Consider the following 16,793-nt stretch of genomic DNA (forward strand, 5'->3'; position numbering starts at 1 on the left):
CCATTACTGTCAGATCAGCTGGGCCAGTTAACATGAAAGGATCATTCTGTTTATTATTGATCATCTGATTAGGTCCTTCATTAGTAGTTTATATTGATTACAGCTGAGGAAACGGCTACTCAGACACAGAAAACATCTGGAAACTTCCAGCTGTTAACTCTTCACACAGACACGTTTTGTTTTAGACGTCTTTAATAGCTGTTAATAATTAATAATCAATCAACCGGCTGCTGACATTTTACAAAGCATGTTTCTACAAGGTTAACTAAACACTTGCACTGTTTTCTCTGTCCATGACTGAGTGAACAATAAAGTTTGATGCAGTCAAACATGGCACCGGTCCTCTTCTTCAGTGTCGTGAAACATGTCCTGTCTCCATGGTGCTCTGGAGGTTTGGATTTCTGGGGGGCGCTGTGAGGAGTCCCGGCTGCTGTAGTCTGGTTTCTAGCAGCAGCAGAAGCAGCAGCTGTGGGAAGTGCAGGGGTAAGAGAGGCGGAGCTTCAGCCGAGCCCACCTCCAGGTGAACCTCACAGATCCAGACTCTGCATTGAGGGTTCTCAGGCAAACTTCTTCTTTGTGGCCGTGAAACGCTCCATGTACTGAGGAGGAAACAGAGCGTCATCAGAGACCGCAGGAGGACTCGCAGCCTTGGACTCGATCTGGTCTCAGACCGCAGCACTGACCTGATCGTATCCCTCCAGGTCCCGGAGTTTCTTCACCTCAAACAGGTTTCCCTCCACCGAGAACAGGGACACCTGGGACTCGTTCAGGATGGACTGAGGGATGGAGGAGAGCTCCAGGCAGTTCTCCTCCAGGCGGAGGACCTTCAGACGGGGACAGCGGGAGACCTCCGCCGACACCACCGAGATCTGGACCGAGAATAGAGGACCGGGTTAGTACAGAGGAACAACACCAGACCCGGGCTGGGATTATCAGAACCTCCTTGGAAGTCTGTGGGATAGAAAGCTGTGGGAGACGTCATGGAGTGACCGATCAGTAATTATTGATAACTGATTGATTAAGCACCTTTGGAGAACTGTTGTTGTGGTGCTTTATAAGTAAAACTGATATTTAATACTGGGTGAATTGACAGCACAGGGTCAGCCCTTCCAGGCTTTCCTCCTGGTTCTGGTTCTTTGGTGGACTTACAGACCTGGTTCTGGTTGAGGTTGATCTCGATGACCTGCAGCTCGGACACCTCTGCAGGGACGTTCTGGATCTTGTTTCGGGACAGATCCAGCAAGTCCAGCTGCCTCAACGTTCCGAGTCCGGAGGGGAACTCTGAAATCTGGTTCCCGGCCAGGCTGAGGGTCCGCAGGGCTTTGAGCTGGCCCAGAGTGGGGGGCAGCTGCTGGATCCGGTTTCCATTCAGACTCAGGGTCTCCAGCTTCTTCAGCTTCCCGATCTCAGAGGGAATCCCAGCTGAAAACAGAACCACAACACAACCGGGTCTCACAGGTCTGAGCATCGGGGTGGATCCGGTTTGTTCTGCAGCTAAACCGGATCTAAAGACATACAATCTGGGGATTTTTAAGTCGTTCCAACCCTAAATTAAACTAAAAAAAGCATCCAAAGAGAACAAATCAAATGCTGAAATAATAATGTGGTTGCTTTTTGCTTAGCTTTAAAACACAGGTGTAAAGGTATAACTGCTGCGGGTCGAACACTCACCGAGCCGGTTAGAGTTCAGCGTCAGACTCTTGAGCTGGGGGAAGTTTCCGATGGTGGCAGAAAGGACCTCTATCTTGTTCCCGGACAGATCCACCGTCCTCAGGTTGGCCGTGAGCCTCTGCAGCTCCTCTGGAAACTGAAAGCAGACCGAGACCAGGACAGGCAACTCAGGACAAGCGGGACAGGCGACTCGGGACGCTGTCTGTTTTGTATAGGTTAAGCTTGGTATGATCAGGCCCTGGGGTGTCACACTCTAATGGTGGCGAGTGTAGGGCTGCTCGATTATGGCAAAAATGATAATCGCGATTATTTTCACTGAAATTGAGATCTCGATTATTTGACGATATTTATTTAACAATAACAATGTATTGAATAATGACTTTAAAGATTGTCAAAAAATAATATAAAACAGTGTGCAAATACTGATAACAGTGCAAATGTTTGCAATATAAAAAATGAATGAAAAATGTAAACATCTATGTTTAGTGAACTTTGCAGTGTTGCTCTGTGGTGCAGCTACTACACCATAGCAAAGTTTACACACTGTGTCTACTTGATCCACGTCTGACTCCGCGAACCCATAATGTTTCCACACCACTGAAGTTTTCTTTACCTCTCTTTTCAACCAACGGCAGTCACTCTCCTCTCCAAATAACTTCTGCTTAGCTTTCCGAGCTTCCCTCGGGTCCTCTTAATTGTTGTGAGGCGTGTTCGAAATGCAGAGAGGTGCGCTCGATTTGCCACACGGAGCAGCGCAAGAGTAAAGCACGAGGGAGGGGCTAATAATCGGCTCAGTCATTTTTAATGATCGTTGAAAGCCCAGATCGTAATCGTGATTAAAATTCGATTAATTGAGCAGCCCTAGGCGAGTGTACGCCTACATGCTGCAGCTCTGAGCTCTCCAGTTCTGTGTGGTTTTTTTTTTTTGTCATTTTGTGTTTTTTGCTTTGTGATTTAGACAAAAACAAATGAGGAGGTGCCAGATAGCGATCCACAAGATGGACGAAATCGAACCGCAGCTGGCCACCAACAGACTTGTCTGAAACTGCTGTGTATCGATCATAACGGAAACACGGCTCCCGATGCTACCATCCAGCTACTGGACTGGACTCTCCATCATCAGGACCACATAAAGAGTCAGGAAAGAACCGAGCGGAGGACTCTGCATCGTCACACATAACAACTGGTGGACACACAGCTGAGTCCTCGACAGCTTCAGTTGCCCGGACTTATCCTCTGTCAAGTCGGCTGCAGAGCTTTTACAATAGTACACATAGCTCCTGTTGCTAAGGTCAGCATGGCTCTAAGCTGCACAGTACCAACGGATGCAGATACATCCGGATCGGGCCGTCATCATTGCTGGTGATTTTAACAACTGTTTAAAGACGGTTCCTGACTTCTCACAGTAGGTGGAAAGTGCCACCAAAGGGAAAAACACAGCAGGCCATCTTCTTCTGACCATGTGGACAGGATCCAGGATTCCTGACTCCCAGGAACCCACACAGGAGCATCTCCTGGACTGCCCACACCACCACCACGGTGAAGAAAGCTCAGCAGGCGAAACAGGTTACAGTCGAATCCTTCAACCACTCCGCCATAGAAGGCCTGCTGTCATATTGTATCACAAGCTCCTCATACACGCACAAAAATAGACTCCAACGCATCATAAAGACTGCACAAAAAAGTTACAGACCCAGCTCCCACCCCTTCAGCAAATCGCAGATAAACACCATCTGGGCAGGTGTAGAAAAGGTGATCACCTGCTGATTTATTCGTTTTTATACATGTGTGAACACGTTTCTGTGTGTGTTTGTTCTGCATCCCGGCGATACCACTCCAGTTTCATGCAATGACAGTAAAGGCTCTGAACTGAAAGGAGAACTGTCCAATCACAGGCTGCCCGGACTGAGACGTCTGACGCGTCAAACGGGTGTTTAAATCTTTCTGTGCATGTGTGAGTCAACTCACCTCCTGCAGACCTTTCCCCGTCAGCTGAAACACTCCCGTCTTCTGGGAGGTTTCAAGGTGAGACTTCAGCGCGCTGTTCCCCATCTGCACCCGCAGCCAGGTACCAGCCCTCCACTTGCAGGGCCACCCGAAGTCCTTCCAGACAGGCTGATGGATCAGCTGACAGCCGTATCAGCGCTCCTCCTCGTCAGCAGGTATTGATGAGATCAGACAGTGAATCCCTGCAGGTGAACAGTCTCTCAGGTGTCCTCGCTCACAGACCTGTGAACATGTTTGTGTTTATTTATTTTTATTTTTTTGCCTTAGATACCGAAATAGTATTTTAATTTACATCCGAGTCATAAAGAGAGAATATTTACAACTATAGAAGCAATTGAAACAATCACATAATCCGAAATAAGAAAAACAAACAAAACCAACAAACCTACAAACAAAAAAAAACAAAAAAAAACCCCCAAAAAACCGGATGTGTTGGTAGGGGGTGATCCTATAAATATATACTCTCATGCATCACAGTTATTGGTTTGTAAAAATAAAATCTGGCCTATGAGGCGTGATATATTTGACCCAGTTTTCCCAGTATGATGTAAATTTCTCCAGCTTGTGGTTAACAGAAGCTGTTATCTTTTCCATGTTATAGATTTCCATTGTGAATGTTTGTGTTTATTAGTGAGATTTGAACAGAGGCAGCGTGCAGATGTTTCACTCTGAAACTGAAGACTGAAGAACAAAGTGAATATTCAGAGAAAAGCTCTGCATGGGCTGCTGCTGAGCTCACAGACGTGCTTTGTCTCCACGTCCCGCAGCATCATGCCAACGTAAGGCTCCGAGTTTGGCTTGAAAACCCTGATTCTTTTCTCTAAGCGACCCGTCCTGACCTGAGCTGAGGGAAACAGTATCAATATCCACCTGTGCTGGGCGGCGTAGGATTTAAACTTTTTCCCATGTTGATGCACAGATGAACAGATCAAACACTCCCTGTGGATTAAAGGTGTTTTATAACAGAGAAGGTCTGCAATAACTCATTCACGTTAAAAATCCTCAGCTAACTAACATACAAACCATTAGCATCGTTAATAACTGCACTTCACCAAGCACCACGCTGACTCTGGCAGGCTTCCCTAAATTTACAACATTAATCTTCTAAATTTGCCGCTTTATCCCAATTTGACCATCAGTGGTCCTGACCCAGCTTTGTCAATAATGAGTGTGAGGGAAGAAACCGGACTTATCATTGGCTTTCTACAGCACACCCCAGTAATGTGTAAAATGCATTAGTGTTGAAGCCTGAGCTCAGTAAACGCACTTGTGGGAAAACCTCCTCCTCTGTAGTGTTAAACACACCTGGAGTTCTCCACGGTCACCACAGGGGCCGCCAAATCCCCCAAACTGAGGCGTTCCAGATCAATGCTGTGGCAGCAGAGAGGGGCTTCAGCTTTAAGGTGGACTTTAAGAGGTATTTAAGGTGGTCAATTTCTTGCAGCGGGGCAACCTGATGCACACCCACACTCACACACCTGTCTCTCTAAAGCAGGCTAACGCTCACCCTTCAGCTGTCACAGGAGGTAAAGGTGAGTCACGTGTTCACCTGAGAGGTGACACACTCACCGTCAGCAGCCTAATCGGCCCCAGTCTCTCCTCACTGTAAACACACTGTAAACATTGATGCCACCGCCACCCTGCTAACAGTTGAGATAACCGGAAACGGCTCTGTTTACATACCGACACAATGTCGCCCTTTGACCCCAGTGTGCAAGTGTCGCGTGTCCAGGTGCTGTGCTTAAATTTATCCGATAAAAGGACAAAAAATAAAGATCAGTAGAAAAGTGAAGCTCGGAAGCCGCCCTGACTCTGCGCTCCTGCTTCTTCTTCTTCTTCTTCTTCTCTAATGAAAGTCCCGCTCAGGGCTGCAACGCCGCCACCTGGTGACAGACGTCACTGAAATCCTGAACGACTTTCTTCTTGTCATGTGACCTCAGCAGGGTGTGACGTCAGATTTTGGTCCAGGATTAGGCAGAAAGACACGTTAGTTAGTTCCATCCAACATGTACATTTCAAGATTCTGCGACATTGATAGAAAATGTACCTTTTGTATAACTGAACTTGAAAGTGTTACTCATTTGTTTTATGGCTGTTCATATAGTGCTACATTTTGGAGAGAGCTTGAAAATTATATACTGTGCAAGACAACATACGAAATCAAAATTGAAGGGAAAAACATTATCACTTATTTTGAAACTAAAGGAAAAAAAATATGTGCCATTGTCAATCTTTATAACTTGTTAGGGAAATTCCATATACATAAATGTAAATTTCAAAACTCAACCCCATCATTTAATTTGTTTTTGATTGAAATTGAATATTATTTAAAATCTCTTAAATTAACTTCCAATAAAAAAGGTTTATCATTGATTGAAATTCATTCAGAAATGTTTAACAAATGAGCTGTCACGACTTTCAAGTACTAAATTATGAAGTCTGTCACATTCCCCCCCCCCCCCCCCCCCCTTTTTTTCCCCTTTATTTATTTGTCCTTCTTATTTCATTGTACTGTATATTGTTACTTTTATTTGCCTTGTATGTCTACTGTTCACGCTGAACTGGAATGACTGGCTGTTCACTTTGTAATTTCAATAAAGTTTGAGAAAAAAAAAGATCTCTCTGGATCCTGAGGGGTCGCTGTTGCGGTCAGCAGCCGCCAAACGTTTTCGCTGAAGAAGAGAAACAGCAAAAACAAACGGTCGGGCGGGCAGCGGTGAGGTTCGGTTCGGTTCTTCGGTTTTAACGGTAAGAAAAAGCTGGTAACCGACACTAGACTGTGTTTAACCTACCGCCAGAGGCAGCTGAACGGTGCCGGTGTGTCCGTTAAAAAAAGCCTTTTAAAGCTGCTTCAAAGTCCGTTTAAAAATGTGGAGATTTAGTTTGATGGCGCTTGCCTTCACACGCAGAGCTGTGAGCTGGAACCCAACAGGGTTCTGGTTCGGATAGATCCGGTTTCAGGTTTGAACACCTGGTCCAGGTGAATATCAGAGTCTGAGGCTGGTGTGGTTCAGGTGACGTTCCTGTCTTTCAGATGCATCAGTGGGATTTGTCTCCGTTCTCCGTGACTCCAGCTGCCAGCCTGCTTTCTAAGTGTGTCTCCGTGGGAGCGCTGTCTCAGGTAAGGACACGAACAAGTGTTTAGGAGGCTGAGGCGGTCTGTCAGAGCAGCTTTACACTAGGGCTGCACGATTTTTTGGCTTAGAATTGAGATCACGATTCTCTTTTCCAGTATAAATATTTATTGCACTTATTAACTGCACATCAACTTCGTAACAGTTGAGACCGAACATAAAAACAATAAATAAACATTAAAAACAACAAATGTCTCACGTTTTGTTGTCGCCGCTAAATGTTGTACTGCTTGAAATTCCGTCTCCACCGTTGCTCGACACTGCGTGTATAGAGCAGGTAGTGCAACAATAGAAAAATAGTTGCGGGACAGCACTGTGTAGCGTTTGTCTAGGGTGTTGATCATTTTCCTAAATCCCTCGTTTTGCACCGTGTTGATGGGAGCCATATCTTTGGTCAGGTGATAAGTGATAGCCTCCGTAATTTCTTTGTGCCTGCGGGAGTTCGACGGGTATAGGGAAGCGCTGTATAAGGTTCCCGTTATTGATGTTTGGGTGGTTGACCGGGACGGATTTTCTCCTGTCACTCTCTCGTCATCCCTGACGTGCTCTCCGTTGTTTTTTCCCTGCTAATTTTAGCATCACACGGCACCGCTTCTGTATCACCTGGTATAAGGCTCCGCCCTTGTCATTTGTTGAGCAGGAAGAGTGAGCGCTTGTTTTCATGCAGATTACGTCCCAGATCAAAATGCGGTACAATCGTCGTCGTCTTTTTTTTTTGTTTTGTTTTTTTTAATCGTTGTCATTTGGAAATGAGATGCACATAAGTATGAATCGAGATCGCGATTTTCTAACGATTAATCGTGCAGCCCTACTTTACACGGTTCAGAGGTGTCTGAGGACAGGTTCAGATCTGAGTGAGAGTTGACCTGTGTGATCCGGTTCTGATCCAGACTAAAGCTTGTGAGTAAAATCTGAATCTGCTTCTGTCCCACCTGTCCTCAGGAGGAAATAGACTCCGCCTCCAATGGTACAGGCCCCGTCTTTTCCTCTCATCTGCAGGAGGCTGAAGACCAAATCAGAATGCAGAAGCAGCTGGATGAGGTATGTGCATGCAGCTGTCTCGGGGATGTGCTGGGACGTTATGTCAGAGTGCAGAGCCCCGCCTGCTTCGATGCCTGAGCCGGATGTCGGCCAGATCGGATTTTTTAATTTTCTCAGGAGAAACGTTGTTTTGCTCTCCTGCCTGCAGCTCAGAGTGAATGATGTCATTCCTGAGGGATGACATCATCCCCTCTAAGCTGACTGCAGTCTTTCACGCTCTGTCACCGTGAGAGACAGCCTCTGATTTGGGCCTAGTGCTGATGATGAGCACAGTCGTCATGTTTTTAAAGGCAGACTAAGAACCTCCACGGAGCAGCTTCGTGGATCCTGGTGTCTCTGATTGGCTGCTCACGGCGCCTTCACTTTGTTGTTTTCCTTTTCTAGTCGTGGTTAGCTAATTAAACTTTGGATTGTGTATCTTCTGCATTTTCTGAAGAAACTGCAGTGTGGATGCTGATAGCTGAATGTTAAGTTAAAAATGTTAAATAAACTGAAAAATACAGAATTTTTCACCTGAAAACAAAAGTTCAGAACTGCTGAAAGCTGACGATCACAGAGAAGAAAAAGTTGAAAAGTAGCCGAACATGTTTAAAATGTGCATTTGAAAAAGCCGAGTAATGACAAAAGAAAATTTAGAGTCAGAAAACATCTGAACGAATGTTAAAAGTTCAAAAAGTTTGAATCTGTTTGTTTTGAGAGTAAGTTGAATGAGAATTTGAAGATTCTCCCATTGAAATAGATTGTAAACTTTTGTTAAATAAAGTTGAATAATTAAACAAATATAAATGTTAAAGATGAGAAAAATACAAGTACACATGGTGGTTGAATGGTTTTTCTAAGTTGAGCGGCGTGAAGGAGATAGACGGCGAAAAACGTATGGAAGATGAAAAGTAGAAGAACAATACCGTGGATGCTTAATCAGCATCCACACTAATTACTAACTAGTCCCCTAACGCGCTGTAAGTCCCTCCTCTTGGCTTTGTAACTATTCCTACATTTCTGCAGCTTTCAGACTCATTCACAGGTTAATGAAACCAGTAGCTAGTTTTGTATCTTGTAACTAGTCCTGTGCATCACAGCGGGTCTATGCTAGCATCTCCACAGCAGCAGTATCGCTTTATTAATAGATTCCTGTTTTGTACGTTGGCGTGCTCGGTGTGTCATTTATGAACACGTCTCACCAAACGCTTCCCATCGCAGAAACTCTGATTTGAGCACTGACGTCTTAAGCGCGTCGACTGCGGGCGGTGACAGGTGTGCGCTCGCTGTGGGTCCGGTCAGGAGAATGAGATGCTGTTGTGTGAATGAAACAGCTTTACCTGCAGGAGCTGTGTTAAAAAGACGGTGACTGCACCGGGGCTAGAAGTCATGTGACTGTGTCAGCTAACGTAAAGGTGTTTGTTTCCTGTTTGCTTCCTGTTCGTGCAGATGCGGCTGCGGCTGGAGCTGCTGCAGGTCGACGAGCAAAGCGCCGATGTCGCCCACAGCTTCCACCTCGGTGAGTCCAGGTGACGTCATCATCACATTCGAGGGGTCGATGTTTTTAAACCAACCTTCACTCCAGACCTTATTCTGAGCCACGCCCCCTCTGATCAGGTGCTTTTGTGTCCTGCAGCTCAGAGGTTCCAGATGCTGCAGATGCTCGGGGATCATATGCAGGAACTGCTGAGAGAGCAGAACAGTCTGAGGCAGCGACTCATGAAGCCGCTGGCTTGCACCAACCTGCCCGTGCACGCTCACCTGCACAGGTAATGCCTGATGCTCAGTGTGATTAAAGTGGTCCGTGGCACTCTGTAACGGTCTGTGGTGTGTTTCAGGTTCATGGTGGAGTCCCTGAAGCTGATGATGGACTTCATTGAGACTCTGGAGGAGAAGCTAAGCGCTGCCGACAGCAGGACCACAGCCAGAGACCGTCTCGCTCTGCTGGTCAGTCACACGAACTCACTGGTTTGGGGATGGCAGTAGGCCACGCGGTACGCAGACAAACTAAAGCCGTGTGCCACTGTTCATTTGATACACCTGAGAGAATCTGTGTGTACCAGACTCCATTCACAAAAACAGGAAATTTACCTGAGAGAACAGGTGAGCTAGTGTCACCCTGAGGTCTGAACTCATTAGTTTGGATCATCACAGTCGAATGCAAACGTTTGTTTTCTGTGAGCTAAAAACCGATGTTTTATGAATGGAGTCTGGTGGGTTTGACATCAGCAATGTGGGGTATTGTACAGAAATGGGTCAGAGACGGGAGGCGGGGCTTGACTGAAAAAACTCTTTGTGCGATGCAGCATCAAGCTTTATTGATAAAAACAAATTAGTATTGTTGACTGGGCTCGTCTCTTGGCTCCGCCCTTGGCCACCTCCCTGTTCATGGTCATTTCCTGTCAGTCTCTCACACACTGAATAGCATCCTCCGATTGGCTGCAGAGTTCATCCCAGCTCAACTGTTACCTCTCTCTCTCTCTCTCAGGACTCCTCGCTCGCCCAGCTGCTGATCCAGGCCTCAGAGATGGAGACTTTGTCCAGTCAGATTCTTCAGTGGAAGTCAGTTGATGGATGCAACCTGGTGACCTCTGACCCCTAACCTTCATCATGTGTTGCACTTTGAATTTATTCTAGTAAACGTTTGCAATAAAATCTTTCACATTTTCCATATGCAGTTTCTGATTGGTTATTCAACACAGAAACAAGGTAACCTTTGACCTCTGCCTTGGTTTCAAAATGAGAGCTGAAACTCTGAGCATGCAGGAAGGTGTGGGAGGATCTGATCGGTTGTAACTGAAATGCATGTTTAAGCTGTGTGAGGTCATTGGGTGTGGGCATGTGATCTTCCTACCTAAAAACAAACAAACAAACAAACAAACAAAAAAAAACGTGAGGGGGCTGAAGTTTCTCAAAGAGCCTGCACTGATGCTGCATAGGTAAAAGTGGACAGGTGAGGCATTTGTGGTGCAGACAGGTGTGTTCAGAGGGCTGCACTGATGAAATCATGATGCAATGATGAGATCATGGAACAGGCTCAGGTGGTTATCCACAGAGCCCCGCCCCCTCCTGTACACGTTTTTAAGTGTGGTTTCTGTCCGTCGTGGGAGCTGCTCACAGATCAGCTGATTTAAACCTTTAACGTCCATGTGGCTCGGTGTTACGCGATGACGCCACTACAGCTGCATTCATTTTAATCAATTTTAAACTAAACCATTATGGAAAAACTTCTAATAGACAACAAATTAAAGGGAAATGAAACATCTGATGTTCTGAATAAAGTTGTTTTTTTTAAATAAAGCCTGAGTGCTTCCGGTTGGGCTGGTGGAATGACGCGGTGTTTCCGGTGTTTTGGATAACGCTCCTGTGGTGGAGTCTTGGTCCTGCTGCCGTTTAACGAGCACACTCACGGACACGGTAAGACCCGCACCTCTCTCCGCTCCCGCGAGGCTCGGTTCTCCGTACCGGGCCCGCTGCCACGGCCGGAAGTACGTCTCTATCCGCGTGAGCGCACCGAGCTAACAGAGCTAATGCTAGCCGCTCGGTCCGTGCTAACTGTAAACAGCTGACGTGTTATTCGATAAACAGGCGATCGATCCGCGCGACTATCGATCACGTGATGAGGAGCTGATCGATGTTCTGATCAGTTCTGTGTAATCGGACAGGCCGAAGGGGTGAGAGGCACCGAGAAGCTCCATGGAGGGGTTTCCTTTAATTTGTCACCTCCTGGCTCAAGCGTGAACATGTGTTCAGCTTCACATCTGATTGATCGGTGGCTCCAGGCAGCTCCTTTCAGATATCGGAACACAAAGAAAGGATCGACCCCAAAATCACAGATCGTGCGTCCGTGTACTGAACCAGGTGTGAGGACAGCCAGAGAGCTATGCAGGGGGCTGTTTTCCGCTCTTAGTGCCGGAGTCTCAGAGTTGCTGAGATGATGAAGCCCTCCATCAGCTGTTAGAAGCCATGAGACAGAAGCATTGATTGGACAGGCTGGGCAGCGTCCACGATGATGACATCTCGACCATCTCAAATTTAGCTGCAAATCTTGTGCTCCAGAGTTTGAACGTTTATGAGTGCTTCAAATATCAAAAACTTTCCAGGATGTTTTTAAAAACTTCCAGCAGGTTTCTTCACAACTGTCCTCACGGCTCATTCTCACCATCAGCATGAACAGCATCTGTAATCTGGGAGTTTGGCAGTTTCCAGATGTTTCTATAATTATCACTTAAAGCAGGGGTGTCAAACTGCAGGCCTCGAGGGCCGGTCTCCTGAAACTTTTCCATGTGTCCCTGCTGCAACACACCTGAATAACATTAGTAACAAGACTCTATAGAGCTGCATGCTGAGGTGGCAACCCCACCTCCACTCAAGTGAAGTAGTGCTTGGAAAAATGTACGTCTAAAAGTACTTTAAATGCATCGTGTTCATTCATGAGCACCTGTCAGGTCTTGCTAATGACCTACTTGTGTCATTCAGGCGTGTTGCAGCAGGGACAGCGGCCCTGAGGACTGGAGTTCGACACCTGTGGCCTACAGCATTATTCTGTTAAATATGTGCATCATTTTCATTTTGAGAGCTGCTGCAGGAGTCTGAGGATTCACTTTAAATCATTTCATGCATTCAGATACATTTAACAAAATCCACAGCTCGTTCAGGGTGAGCGGGCGCAAAGGTCGAACTCAGAGCCAGTCTGAAGTGAGCAGAAACGATATGAACGAACGATCTGAAGTTTTGCAGTGTCTGATTTTTACAGTGAGCTTCGGGCGCTGGTTCAGATTTCAGAGTGGATGGTCTTCATCAAGGATAAATCTCTCAAATCTGAACAACTTTTATTTTCTCTCCTCTGGACAGGAAGAGTGAGGCTGCCACCACCACCTGTCAGCTGACTTGCTGAGCACGCTCAGTAGGAGGGGTACCCTCCACAAAACTCTGATTAACACAGTAAGTAAGTGACTTGATGCATGCTCAATCATCCAGGTGAGGAAGTCCCAAAAAGTTGATTCTGTTCATGTGGACGTAGCAGCCGATCCCTACTCCCCATGAATGGTACTGATGGTCACCGATCAATCAGTAGTCATGACAATTCAGGATGATCATTAACATGATTAATGATCATAAACTGACTTCACAGCCTGTTGTTGGTCAGTGGTGCAGATGTGCTGTTTATAAGGTTGGAAACTGACGAAGTCACCTGATGATGATGAAACGTTTCTCCCACTGAAAACATCCTGATGAACAGAATCAAGTTTTTGGGAGTAAGTGTGTAAATGTCACTGACTCCTCTGCAAGTAAACCGAGATAAGAAGTGGCAGCGTGCCGCACACAAGCACGCCGTGACCACACTTTTTATTTTCAGGTCTAACTTGGACCGCCATCATGGTGCTCGCCGACCTGGGGAGGAAGATCACCTCGGCGCTGAGGTCACTCAGCAACGCCACCATCATCAATGAAGAGGTGAGTGGGTCGAATCTGAGCGCCCAGCTGACACCGCCATGGTCTGTGACTCACCATATGTGTTTCCAGGTGCTGAACGCCATGCTGAAGGAGGTGTGCGCCGCTCTGCTGGAGGCCGACGTCAACATCAAGCTGGTCAAACAGCTGAGAGAGAACGTCAAGTGAGTGTGATCGTCCTGATCCCGGCGTCCGAGTGTCCCGTCCAGGTGTGCTGAACTCTGCTTGTTTTTGTCCCTGCAGGTCTGCCATAGACCTGGAGGAGATGGCATCGGGTTTGAACAAGAGGAGGATGATCCAGCACGCCGTCTTCAAGGAGCTCGTCAAGGTCAGATCGTCTCGCTGCCAATGCTCGATCAGGTTAAACACCAACAGGAAGTTGTTGAGTCTAACCATGCAGTGTGTGTGTGTGTGTCATGTGACCAGCTGGTGGACCCCGGCGTGAAGGCGTGGACCCCCACTAAAGGCAAGAACAATGTCATCATGTTTGTCGGTCTGCAGGGCAGCGGAAAAACTACAACCTGCTCCAAGGTGACCCACACTCACCTGTCATAGACCCCCCCCCCTTACACAGGCCCCGCCTCCTGCTGTGTTCTCACTGTGATTGGTGTGTTTCCTGCAGCTGGCGTATTACTACCAGAGGAAAGGCTGGAAGACCTGCCTGATTTGCGCCGACACTTTCAGAGCAGGTTAGCGTCACTTCGTAGACTCACTTCCTGTCAGTCACATGACCGCCATCATCATCTCCTCTCCTCTCTCAGGTGCCTTCGATCAGCTCAAACAGAATGCCACCAAAGCCAGGATCCCCTTCTACGGCAGGTGAGTCTCGGACAGGCGGCGTCCCTGGTGTTACCTCTGGGTGATGAGTTCAGGGATCTGCCGAACGTGTGTGTGGTGCATTCACGTACCTCCTGACTGTCCGTGCTCCTCAGTTACACAGAGATGGACCCGGTGGTGATCGCCTCAGAGGGCGTGGAGAAGTTCAAAGCAGAGAACTTTGAGATCATCATCGTGGACACAAGCGGACGACACAAACAGGAGGACTCGCTGTTCGAGGAGATGCTGCAGGTCTCCAATGCTGTGGTGAGTCCCTGAACGCACCACCTCAGGTGCAGTCCTGCTAAGTAGAGCAACAGGAAGTGTTTGTGTGTGAAGGTGCCTGCCTGTTCTGGACTCATGTGTGTCACTGGTCCTGTTTCCGTAGCAACCCGACAACATCGTGTACGTGATGGACGCCTCGATCGGGCAGGCCTGCGAGTCCCAGGCCAAAGCCTTCAAAGACAAAGTGGACGTGGCGTCGGTCATCGTCACCAAACTGGACGGGCACGCCAAAGGAGGAGGAGCTCTGAGCGCGTAAGCCTAGCGTCCTGTGCTGCATGATGCTGTCATACGACTGTTACGGTTTACCTTCTTCTTCTGCTGTTTCCTGGCAGTGTGGCGGCCACACGCAGTCCCATCATCTTCATCGGAACGGGCGAGCACATCGACGACTTCGAGCCATTTAAGACGCAGCCGTTCATCAGCAAGCTGCTCGGTAAGCACGCGCCAGGGGGAGGGGCATATGCACGGACGCACGCTGAGCGGCTGTCATTGGTGGACTAACTGATAGTCCACCACCAATTTTTTTTTAATCTGACTGATTCTGGATATTTGAACTGAGCCGTTTCCATGGAAACCTGTCGACTCTTCTTCCTGTCAGGAATGGGTGACATCGAGGGCCTGATCGACCGAGTGAATGAGCTGAAGCTGGATGACAACGAGGAGCTGATCGACAAGCTGAAACACGGTGAGACGGCGAGCACGCCACCCACACTGCACTCTGGGTAACCTCACTAATCTTAACCTTTGACCTCTGACCCGCAGGCCAGTTCACCCTCAGAGACATGTACGAGCAGTTCCAGAACATCATGAAGATGGGCCCCTTTGGACAGATCATGGTACACACTCACCTGAAACTCACCTGAAACTCACCCGAGGCTGAGAGACGGCTTGATGACTGTGTGTGTGTGTGTGTGTGTGTGTGTGTGTGTGTGTGTGTGTGTGTGTTGCGTTCAGGGTATGATTCCAGGCTTCGGGACAGACTTCATGAGTAAAGGCAACGAGCAGGAGTCGATGGCTCGACTGAAGAAACTGATGACCATCATGGACAGCATGAATGACCAGGGTAAAACACACACACACACACACACACACACACACACACACACACACACACACACACACAGCTGGTCCTGATGGATGACCCGATGTCTCTCCACTCTCTTGGGTTCTGCAGAGCTGGACAGCAAAGATGGAGCGAAGCTCTTTAGCAAGCAGCCCAACAGGATCCAGAGGGTGGCCCGGGGATCAGGGGTCGCCACCAGAGATGTCCAGGAACTCCTCACCCAGTACACCAAGTTTGCCCAGATGGTCAAGAAGATGGGAGGCATCAAAGGACTCTTCAAAGGTACCGACACCTGCTGAGGGGGTCTGAGAAGGTTTTCAGGAACATGTGAGAGGTCAAAGGGAACTGAGCGGGTCTGCAGGTGTACAGCGTCCTGCCACTGACGTGTTTATGGCGTGCTCGCTGTGTTTCAGGAGGAGACATGTCCAAGAACGTGAACCCGTCTCAGATGGCCAAATTGAACCAGCAGATGGCCAAAATGATGGACCCCAGAGTCCTGCACCACATGGGTAAGACCAGAACCCAGACCCAAACACAGGTTTGCTCGCCTGCAAGCGTCCTGGAGAGTAACACCTGTGTGTGTGTGTGTGTGTGTGTGTGTGTGTGTGTGCGCGCGCGCACGCAGGCGGGATGGCGGGACTCCAGTCGATGATGCGTCAGTTTCAGCAGGGCGCCGCGGGCAACATGAAAGGCATGATGGGATTCAACAACATGTGACCACCAACCAATCTGCTGCCTTATCTACAGGCTCCGCCTCCAGACAGTCGGAGGGGTGGGGCTTAGAGTTACCTGTTCTCTGCTGCTTTCAAAGAGAGGGGGAGAGGATGTTTCATTAATTTAAATGTGTAGGATGAAAATGGAGTGTCCTGATTGGACGAGCTAATGATGATGATGATGATGAAGATTAGTGATGTATTTTTGGTGTTTAATAAACGTTTGTATTTACACCATTTTACACCTGCTGTGTTTTGTTTGTTTGTTTGTTTTTTCACACAAGTAGTAAAGTCTGGGATTTTCAGAATAAAATCGTACTGTTTGCTTTGAGTAAAGCTGTAAAATAAATAAAGTGAGTTGTAAAAGTTTTCAGTAGAAAATAAAATGTGAGGTAAAAGTTTGAGTTTATTCCAGGAACTTTTAATTCAGTGAGAACAGGAAGTGTGTGGGCTGTTCTTCAGCCTGTTTAATGATGATTAATAAAAATATGAAGACTGAACAGAGACGTGACTGAAAACGGTATCAGAATTCAGGTAATAACAGGTAATAAATAACGGGTAATAAACAGAAGAGTGGCATCTGGTTTGGGTGTGAAGAGTGCAGACCCTGAGAGGTTAGAGCGGCTCCTC

At 47.5% G+C, this 16,793-nt stretch overlaps 3 protein-coding genes across 7 annotated transcripts; 2 read left to right on the forward strand and 1 right to left on the reverse strand.

Annotated features, from left to right (window-relative positions):
* Positions 1 to 95: 95 nt before the first annotated feature.
* lrrc57 (leucine rich repeat containing 57) lies at positions 96 to 6,763 on the reverse strand. 4 transcript variants are annotated; one of them, XM_086275716.1, is made up of 6 exons: positions 6,576 to 6,763; positions 3,640 to 3,900; positions 1,672 to 1,807; positions 1,154 to 1,422; positions 684 to 869; positions 96 to 599 (listed from the first exon to the last, which is right to left on the reverse strand). In XM_086275716.1, exons 2-6 carry the CDS (start codon positions 3,721 to 3,723, stop codon positions 558 to 560), a joined length of 717 nt encoding a protein of 238 aa, XP_086131842.1. In that variant the 5' UTR covers positions 3,724 to 3,900; positions 6,576 to 6,763; the 3' UTR covers positions 96 to 557. The 4 variants fall into 4 exon arrangements, with proteins under 4 accessions (XP_086131842.1, XP_086131841.1, XP_086131840.1 ...); XM_086275715.1 differs by having other exon boundaries at positions 6,471 to 6,763; XM_086275714.1 differs by lacking the exon at positions 6,576 to 6,763 and adding an exon at positions 5,362 to 5,558.
* Positions 6,266 to 10,505, forward strand: haus2 (HAUS augmin like complex subunit 2). Its single transcript, XM_086275719.1, has 7 exons — positions 6,266 to 6,426; positions 6,713 to 6,799; positions 7,755 to 7,853; positions 9,282 to 9,351; positions 9,469 to 9,601; positions 9,671 to 9,779; positions 10,321 to 10,505. Exons 2-7 carry the CDS (start codon positions 6,713 to 6,715, stop codon positions 10,432 to 10,434), a joined length of 612 nt encoding a protein of 203 aa, XP_086131845.1. The 5' UTR covers positions 6,266 to 6,426; the 3' UTR covers positions 10,435 to 10,505.
* A 602-nt stretch (positions 10,506 to 11,107) lies between these two features.
* srp54 (signal recognition particle 54) lies at positions 11,108 to 16,405 on the forward strand. Of its 2 annotated transcripts, none has more exons than XM_086275712.1 (17): positions 11,108 to 11,249; positions 12,687 to 12,780; positions 13,192 to 13,289; positions 13,359 to 13,450; positions 13,530 to 13,614; positions 13,713 to 13,817; positions 13,909 to 13,975; positions 14,048 to 14,105; positions 14,219 to 14,369; positions 14,491 to 14,639; positions 14,720 to 14,820; positions 14,986 to 15,072; positions 15,150 to 15,223; positions 15,342 to 15,450; positions 15,562 to 15,732; positions 15,864 to 15,959; positions 16,076 to 16,405. In XM_086275712.1, the coding sequence occupies exons 3-17, from the start codon at positions 13,212 to 13,214 to the stop codon at positions 16,165 to 16,167; spliced, it is 1,515 nt and encodes a 504-aa protein (XP_086131838.1). In that variant the 5' UTR covers positions 11,108 to 11,249; positions 12,687 to 12,780; positions 13,192 to 13,211; the 3' UTR covers positions 16,168 to 16,405. The 2 variants fall into 2 exon arrangements, with proteins under 2 accessions (XP_086131838.1, XP_086131837.1); XM_086275711.1 differs by having other exon boundaries at positions 12,687 to 12,776.
* Positions 16,406 to 16,793: the final 388 nt, after the last annotated feature.

Source organism: Aulonocara sp. 'chitande type north' Nkhata Bay, linkage group LG19 (assembly GCF_057382095.1).
Source record: "Aulonocara sp. 'chitande type north' Nkhata Bay isolate Kocher_YH1m ecotype deep benthic linkage group LG19, A_spYH_male_GT1.1, whole genome shotgun sequence".
NCBI classification, from domain to species: domain Eukaryota; kingdom Metazoa; phylum Chordata; class Actinopteri; order Cichliformes; family Cichlidae; genus Aulonocara; species Aulonocara sp. 'chitande type north' Nkhata Bay.